The 9,538-nt window shown below is 43.5% G+C and overlaps 1 protein-coding gene across 1 annotated transcript in view; it reads right to left on the bottom strand.

The window, feature by feature from the left end:
• The window catches only part of LOC135547599 (integrin beta-5-like), an 84,792-nt gene extending 81,342 nt beyond the window's left edge, over positions 1 to 3,450 (bottom strand). Inside the window, exons 1-4 of the mRNA XM_064976744.1 lie at positions 2,829 to 3,450; positions 2,002 to 2,087; positions 1,290 to 1,497; positions 757 to 1,006 (exon numbers count right to left, since the gene is read on the bottom strand). Coding sequence (XP_064832816.1) covers positions 757 to 1,006; positions 1,290 to 1,497; positions 2,002 to 2,087; positions 2,829 to 2,907 — 623 coding nt within the window. The 5' untranslated portion in view covers positions 2,908 to 3,450. The remainder of the gene's footprint in view (positions 1 to 756; positions 1,007 to 1,289; positions 1,498 to 2,001; positions 2,088 to 2,828) is intronic.
• Between the last annotated feature and the right edge of the window lie 6,088 nt (positions 3,451 to 9,538).

Below are 9,538 nucleotides of genomic sequence, written 5' to 3' on the forward strand. Positions count from 1 at the left end.
GAGCTTATCTGTCGCAAATGGAACCAATTAAATGGTCCCAAAAGTGCCAACCCTGCTCATCTGGCACATCCATACAGGCTATCCTTCAGGCAAACTATTTGAAATACTGTTTCAACCTTGGTCTGTTGGCTACACTGAGGATGTTCACGTAATGTAAATAAAACAGTTTCCCCAAGAGGAAGACCTCGGGGACATTCTAACACACCCTTCACCCTGGAGGAAACACAGATCCTGAATTTGAGTCATTTGTATAGCTTGTTTTTGTAAGGGGGAGAGGGCAGGGCTGTGTTAAGGACGAGAGGCCCAGATGTTATGATCTGTCCTCTGCGCCTTTAATGTTTTCCAGCAGTACTGGCTCTTTGACTGCGACACACACAGTCCACATGCAGGACCCAGGGAATAACCTAACTGGGAAGTGATGTGTGATGATGTCAGTAAGTCAGTGCAGCGTTAATCTCACCTCGGGGAAAATGTGGTGTGTGTGTGTGATGCCTGGTCCCTTTCAGCCTGCCATCATCATCCACAACAAGCCTCAGCATCACTAACCTTACAGTATGAGGACAGTGTCCATTTTGTGTCTGTTGGTGACAGTTTCTTAGTAAAAAATAGAAATCTGCACTTGCACAGCAAAAACCACAGTCACAACATGGACCCAAAATTAAACTGCAATCCTCCTTTTTGATTCTCAATCCTACACCCAAACCCATGACCATGCTACCGTAAGTCAGTAGCAGTAGTGCCTTTCTGAATCCTCACCCATTGCAGGGGTTGTCCTGATACTTGCGGGCCGTGTAGGAGAAGGGGGACATGTTCTTGTCAACAAAGGATCCGAAGCCCAGTCTGAAGTTGCTGGTGAGTTTCCTCATCTCATCGGCCAGTTTGGTGCCCAGGTTCCTGATGGTGTCCAGGTCATCCTTCATGGACAGAGACAGGTCCATCAGGTAGTACAGGTCCACTGGGTAGTCCTCCACTTGACGCACCTGCACTTTGAATGATGTCTGGTCACCTTGTGGGAGGGGATATGGATAACGTGTCATTGCATTAGTAGGCTGACAAATCAATCAGCACACAAATTGTTCTGCTAGTTTGCCTTTTTATGTTTTTTCCCCCCGTACAGCTCAGGACTCCAAATCCTTAGGTTCAAACTCTGTCGCCTTGGCAGCACATTGTGGTCTGAGATGGTGAACTAGGCTTACCTTATATTGCATGTAAAGTAGGCAACTTCTACTGTTTTCATGCCATACATGAAACAAACCAACTGGACTACTAGTCTAGGACTGGAAGATTACCTGGTCGGAGACTGAGGGAGATCTTCTGGGGCATGATCTGGATGACATCATACTGGGTAGGCCCGGAGCCTTTGGAGCTGAGGGATTCGCTCTTCACTACCGTGGTGCTGCTACTGGGACTCTCCATATGATGGGCTTCACAGCCCCTCTTCTGCAGGTTCTGACGCAGGTCACACCGCGACATCAGGGTCCTCGCACTGCCAAACGTCTGACGGAAGAACAAAACAAATAGCGCCTGTAATCCCGTGTAGAGTTAGCACACTGGTCTGACTCAGACCTGGCTTCAGTTGAGTATGGTAAGGGAAAATGTTTTATTTATTTTTAATATTTCACCTTTATTTAACCAGGTAGGCAAGTTGAGAACAAGTTCTCATTTACAATTGCGACCTGGCGAGAATAGAGGAGGTGGGAATCGTTTATATTATTATTTTGGTTCTAGGTCCTCTATAACAGGAGGTATGTAGGCACTCCACTATAAACAGAGATCAACAATGGTTCACTGACATGTTTTGGCTCTTTCAAACAACATGCCATCATCACTCCTGAGTATATAGAATATTACACAACCATGTGAGAGTCCTCACCTGACGCACACTCTGTCAGCTATTGGGTTCAGTATGCCACATTTAGAAATGTAGTGTGAGGATTACTACTGTCACCACGTGGTGCATCATAAACCCAACAAGTTGGAGGAATGTGGCACGTGCCCTACCTCTTGCGCACACCAGGCACAGCTTGGATGGATGATGAGGCATTCTTCACAAGACATAGCGCTGCCACTCATACACACATTCAGACCTGAAAGTAGAAAAAGTCAAAGTAACCAACATTGTTCCAGAGATTCTATTTGATCATTCATGACATTTGATTACTAGCCAATGAAACTCATTACATTCAGTTTGATTCGTGCTAAAGCGCGCAGGTAGGATATGGCAAATTACAATTTAGTCTTGAATTATTTCTTACGCGTCAGAGTGAAACATAGACCTTTGAAGCGATTCAAATAACTATAACTGATGACCTACGTTTAGAAATAGCCTACATAATTCAAATAAATATGATTTGGTTTCTATTGAACATGCCATACTAATAAAGGAATTTTAATTAATTATATGAAGAGGCCTTGGTCCTCCTTTCTTTTTGATGACTAATGTACCCCTTTTACCAAAGAGCACCTCCTGTCTACCAAAATGTACTATTGTGTACCTTAGTAGCGCTTCCCTTCCTCCTCTTCTACTAAATAGGATTTATACTTCAATGCAACATGACAATAATCTCAAACATTTCAAAGAGAAAGACTGAACACTAAATAATGTTACCTTTTTGTGGTTTTCTAGTGTCTATGGCAACATTGTTGCAGGATATTCGCGGCTACTGTAACAACTGACCAGATGTTAAATGTTAATGCATGTATCGTGCGATTGCCTTCTAAAACGAAAACTAGTCAGCACTTTCCCGTGGAATACTGCCATTATAGGCCATTACAAGACAAGTTTCGCGAAAACTGGGTATCAAAACATTTAAGAAAAACGTTCTTACCTTGTGCAACATTGTGAATAAATATTTCCAGAATCATGCAGCCAAGAGCTGTACGGTACAACTGCCACGGGTTCCACATAATTTCCTCGTATTGGACCGTTATTCAAAAGTCTCGTTTCGATAAGTTTTCTGGAACGTTTGTGGCACTAAAGTCGAACCTTTCGATAGATCCACGTTCTGTCCTCTCCGTCGCAGAGTAGTGAACAAGTCTTTGTCACATTTAAACTCCAGCAAAGCGAATTGGCCCGATAATGTTATGCGGCCTCTAAACAAACATTGCAATTCATTGTCCCTCAGAAGTATTCCACATAACAGAAACAAAACAATATTTTTTAAATACTGGGTTCAGAGTCAAGAGCTGTGATTTTTGCAAATAGTTATGCAGAGCCAGTCTATCATGTTGTCCGTAGTTCACCCATAGCCGAAATCATTGGTTCTTGTTTTCCAATACTTTCCCATCCGTTATAATCCCTTATTTGGTGTGTAACAATTCCCTTGGTAACATTAAATGTAGGTACAAGTTTGGCCTAAATGTAGAATAGAATTCCAGCTCACGAGAATAGTTTACCCCTACCCAACAAGTTTGTTCTTCAGTCCCCTGCTGTGTTCAACGCTTTGCCAGTTGGAGACTCCGCCCACTTGTCGCTGGTGGGTTGAGTCTCCGCACATTTCCAAATGGGGGGGGGGGGTTATCCACACCCCTTTCTTTGTTTACCATTCCACACCAGACTCGCTCAGGACACAGGTTGAAATATCAAAACGAACTCTGAACCAGCTATATTATTTTGGACAGGTCGAAACATTCATGGACATTTAGCCAGCTAGCTTGCTGTTGCTAGATAATTTGTCCTTGAATATAACAATTGTGTTGTTATTTTACCTAAAATGTAAAAAGTATTTTTTTGGAATTCTTTACTCCTACAATTAATCCACACCTAGTCAGTTTCTAGTAATCTCTCGTAGTTGTCCTCTTCTTCTTCTGTGGATTTTATATGGCGGTTGGCAACCAACTTTAAGATGCTTTACTGCAACCAACTGGACTGGAATGTAAACCTCAATCAGCTTTCAATAACCCACATTGGTATATGGTCATAAAAAAACAACTAGGGGATGGGTAACGCAGGCCTGACAGTGCTTCAGGTGTCTCAAATAGAACCTAGTTCTATTTTAGTGCCTGGCTATGCAGATGCTCGTTGACATGCGAGAGCAGTTAGGATGACATTTTTTAATAAAAGCCCATTTATGCTGGATCAGAAAATGTGGTTGGAGGTTCCGTATGAAGGGTGTAATGCAATTGCGTAGCCTCCAGAGGCATGCAGAGGCCAAATTCAGCTCCATACCGCATCGCCTCCCAAATTCGTGACAATGCGGAGGGCTCCCTATACAGTGGCCTCCATCATTCTAAGATGGAAGTAGATTAGAACCACCAAGACTCTTCCTAGACCTGGTTGGCCGGCCAAACTGAGCAATCAAGGGAGAAGGGCCTTGGTCAAGGAGGTGACCAAGAACCCGATGGTCACTCTGACAGAGCTCCTGAGTTCCTCTGTGGAGATGGGAGAATCTTCCAGAAGGACAACCATCTCTACAGCCTCTCCACCAACCAGGCCTTTATGGCGGGAGGAAGCCACTCCTCAGTAAAATATACTTGACAGCCTGCTTGGAGTTTGCCAAAAGGCACCTAAAGACTCAGACCATGAGAAACAAGATTCTCTGGTTTGACGAAACTTAGATTGAACTCTTTGGCCTGAATGCCAAGTGTCATATCTGGAGGAAATCTGGCACAATCCCTACAGTGAAGCATGATGGTGGCAGAATCCTGCTGTCGGGATATTTATACTTATGTAAATGTAAAACCCCAAATTTGTGACAATGCGGAAGGCTCCGTATACTGTACATTCAGAAGTATACACATCCCTTGACTTTTTCTCATTTTGTTATATTTTTTCTAAATTCTAAAAACTTGTTTTTCTTTGTCATTATGGGGTATTGTGTGTAGATTGATGAGGGGAAAAAAACAATTTAATACATTTTAGCTTAAGGCTGTAAAGTAACAACATGTGGAAAAAGTCAAGGGGTCTGAATAATTTCAGAATGCAATGTGTAAGAGCCACTTTATGCTTGATCTGACAATGTGGTTGGAGCCACCATATGGATGGTGTGACGCAATTGCGAAGCCTCCGGAGGCACGCATCACCGCATCGCCATGCACTTCTCAAATTTTGTAACATTGCGGAGGGCTCCGTATAGTTCCGCATTGACATGATTGATGGTAGGTGAGGGCAGGAGTTCCTGTATAAACACAAATTCACTTCCTTGACAACTTCCACGCTGCTCCGTGAAACGTAAGAAGTATAAATCCCTGCAGAGGCCGTATCACTGTAAATATTGCATGGCCAATGCAGACAATGCAGATTGACCATGCAGGGCCTTTAACATGTATGTGTAAAATTATTTTGCATGGCTGGTGCACACAATGCAGCCGGTGTGATCAGCGTGTAACATACCTGTCAAACTCATTCCACAGAGGGCCGGGTGTCTCTGTGTTTTCGCTCATCCCTTGTACTTTCTTGATTAATTAAGGTCACTAATTAGTAAGGAACTCCCCTCACCTGGTTGTCTAGGTCTTAAATGAAAGGAAAAACCAAAAACCAGCAGCCTCTTGGCTCTCCATGGAATGAGTTGGACAACCCTGCTTTAACACGTTGCATTGAAACCTTGGTAGCTGACACACAAATCCATGATATTGACCTACAATAGTCAACAAAGAATAGGCAGTATGCTACTGAAACAGCAGTAAGGGCACCAGACATTTTACATTTAGGGCTGTGACTGCCATTTGAGGAAATAGGCTTATTGAGGATATTGAATTAGGCTCTTGGCCCAGTCTATTGATGGTATAAAGTGAGAATTAAGCTATACAGTATAATGTCTTCCACAAAAACTGTCTCTGCTTAGTCAATATATAACCTAATTGCCTTATTGAGCACAGTCAGCAGTCATGTGATGTGATCTCTGTTAAGTGATACGATAGAGCGTGTGTACAGTGAATCCTCATTATCCAGGGAGCACATGTAATCAGCACCTCTTTTACATATGCATTGATACCCCAATGGTTCACACCTCACTAGAATGGCTCAGTCGAATATTTCGTCAAGTATTCGGTGATCAACAAAAACCAAAAACCTGGAAGCTTGCGCCACCTGCTGGCCATAGACAGAGCCGTGCGAGAACATACACGATGAGAGATGTGCAGGGTTGAAAGTAAGGCGTACTGGTAAAACAGCCTATCATATTAAATAAAACAAAATGTCAAGAGAACTGTAGGCTATTACACCATTATTAATCATTGCTGCATGTCAGAGGAGTGAAAAATGAGGGAATGGACTTGAAAACAGGTGGCATAGCCTGCGTATCATAGTAAACTAAACATAGTGGATGAGTTGCTTACATTATTCAAATGAATCAAAATTGACAATACATATAGTAGCCTGTATTTAAAAACAAAGGACGTGCTTATCGTGTCAGCAGGTCAGAGGTCATGTCTACGATGGTCTTGAGGGGCAGGCTGCTGAGGAACCCCTACTGCTTGGCCCTCAGCTCCAGCAGTGCGTCTATGATCCTCTGCTTCCCCGCCTCTGTGTGGCGCTCTGACAGCACGGCCATCAGCGTATTGAAGCTGCCCATGGTTGTCCTCTTTTGGAGGCTGAGCTGCAGGGGCTGAAGAGAGAACGCCAGATGAGAACAGAGATCAAAGACATGGGAGAGAGACAAGGATTGTGGGCAAATCAATTTGGGAGCAATCCACGCATTGCAACATATTGAAAACAATTCATATTTATATCTACAATCATCCCTGATTACAAACCAAAACAATAACAAAACTGTAGAGAAACGTTCTACCATTGGTAGGAAGAGTCCTGTCCCCCTAACCTTCAGTCAAGTGGTAGTCTAGGTGTTGTCTTGTAGTCTAGGTGTTGTCTTGTAGTCTTGGGGGCCTGGGGCGTCTCCAGATAGCCCTGTCTTTGTGCTGGCTGTGGGACCTGACTGCTGCTGTTGGGTTTGCCCCCTGGCCCTGACTCTGACCCTGGGTCCCAGTGTTGCTGGGTCAGTGGATGTGAATGACATGCACAGTTTGTCCCGGCATACTGTACCCGTCCATCTCACGCACTGCACTCTCAGCCACCTTTGGACCACTCATGGTCACTTTGGCAACTCTGCAGGAACAGAGAACGTAAGTGAAAACATTGACATGTAGTCCATTCGTTCATATTGATATAGTTGTAATTATGTTGAAATCTTTGTGTCACAACAGTTATGTAGTTTCAGTCTACACTGAGGTTGTTGCTCACTTCAGATGCTTGATAGTTCTCAAACCAGAGCATTACTTCTCCCTGTAAAATCGGACAGACAGTGAACTTTTATTAGGATCTGCTGCTCTCTGGTGGCCACATTACTCACACTTTCCCAATTCCATTCTTTACTTGATTCCTCACATCCTATCTCCTTGCTTCCTTTCAAACAGAACTGGAGAAGGCCAAAGGGGAGGGACCTTGGACCTTCTCCAAAACAGTCTCAAGGAATTGAGAAAAGATTAATTGAGTAAGAGACATTGTCTAATACTGAGGCTTACCTCCGTTACATCACAGGGTAGGCATAGGACGGAGCTCTGATCCTTCTCCTTTTCCCTAATGACTCCTAAAGGAAAATATAATTTAATGTTTAAACGCTTCTTATGAACGTGTTGTGTTTGTGTTATGTTATGTTAGTACTACTACCGCTACTACAACTACTACTACTGCTATTACGTCAACAACTACTACTTCTACTACTACTTCTACTGCTACCACACCTACTACTGTCTACTACTACTACTACTGTCTACTACTACAACTACTGTCTACTACTACAACTACTACTACTACCAGTACTACTACTACTGCTACTACTACAACTACTACTGTCTACTGCTACTACTACTGTCTACTACTGTCTACTACTACCACTACTACTGCTACTTCTACTTCTACTACTAATGTCTACTACTACTACTTCTACTACTACTACCATCTACTACTACTACTAGCACTACTACCACTTCTACTACTACTGTCTATTACTACTACTAGTACTACGACTGTCTATTAATACTACTACTATTTCTACGGCTACTACTACTATTACTACTTCTACTACTAATGTCTACTACTACTACTAGTACTACTACTTCTACTGCTACTACTACTACTACTACTACTTCTACTACTACCGCTACTACTACAAACGCTACTACTACTACCTCTACTACTACTACCGCTACTGCTACTACCGCTACTGCTACTACCGCTACTGCTACTACCACTACTTCTTCTTCTACTACTATTACTACTACCGCTACTACTACTACCACTACTTCTTCTTCTACTACTATTACTACTACTACTACTGCTACCACTACTACTACTACCACTACTATTATGCTACTACTACTACCGCTACTACTACTACCGCTACTACTACTACTACTTTCTACTACTACTACTACTACTACTTTCTACTACTACTGTTTACTACTACTACTCCGGCTCCTCCTACTGTCTACTCCTCTTCCTCTTCGTCCTCCCCCTCCTACACCTTCTCCTCCTCCTCCTCCTACTGTCTACTCCACCTCCTACTTCCTTTCCTCTTCTACTACTACTGTCTACTACTCCTCCTACTCCTCCACCCTCCTCCTCCCCCTCCTCCTCCCCTCTTCATCCTACTCCTCCCCCTCCTACTCCTCCCCCTCCTCCTCCCCTCTTCCTCCTCCTCTCTTCCTCCTACTCCTCCCCCCCCTCCCCTCTTCCTCCTACTCCTCCCCTCCTCTGACTACTACTATTCCTCCCCCTCCTACTCCTCCCCTCTTCCTTCTACTCCTCCCCCTCCTTATACTTCTACTACTCCTCCTAAAAAAGAAAATGTTATGTTATCAAATATAAAGTGTTATAAAAGTACAAGAAAATGATTAATTGAGTAAAATATACAGAGTAACGTGAGTATGGTATGTAGGCTATTCTTCCTTAAGGATAATTGAACCTGGGTTAAAACAGAAAATAGTTCAAAGTCAAGCAGAGCCATAACTCAAGCAGAGCCATTACGTTTCACATAAACCAGTTGTCTGGCTACTTCCAGAGCAGGATGCCTCTGCAGAAGCTGATGGAATACTCCTTCCTCTGTGGAGAAGAAAGTTGAGGGGAAGGACAACTAATCCGTTGCTCAGTTTTACTGAGTCTATAGTAAGTAGGCTATGTCAATATAATTCATATTTTACAGTCATTTGGTATCACTGGGTAGGGATTCTATACAACTGTTTTGTAAATCGACTGCCAAACTATAATGACACAAATGGTCTACTCCACCTCCTACTTCCTTTCTCTTCTACTACTACTGTCTACTACTCCTCCTACTCCCTCCCCCTCCTCCCCCCCTCCTCCTCCCTCTTCATCCTACTCCTTCCCCTCCTACTCCTCCCCCCTCCTCCCCCTCTTCCTCCTACTCCCTCCCCTCCTCCTCCCCTCTTCCTCCTAGCTTTTCATAACTCAAGCAGAGCCATTACGTTTCACATAAACCAGTTGTCTGGCTATGCCTCTGCAGAGAAGAGCAGGGATGCTCAGTTTTTCCAGAAGCTAGGGATTCTATACAACTGGAATACTGCCCTTCACTGGGAGCTTTTC

Source organism: Oncorhynchus masou, chromosome 10 (assembly GCF_036934945.1).
Source record: "Oncorhynchus masou masou isolate Uvic2021 chromosome 10, UVic_Omas_1.1, whole genome shotgun sequence".
Lineage (NCBI taxonomy): Eukaryota > Metazoa > Chordata > Actinopteri > Salmoniformes > Salmonidae > Oncorhynchus > Oncorhynchus masou.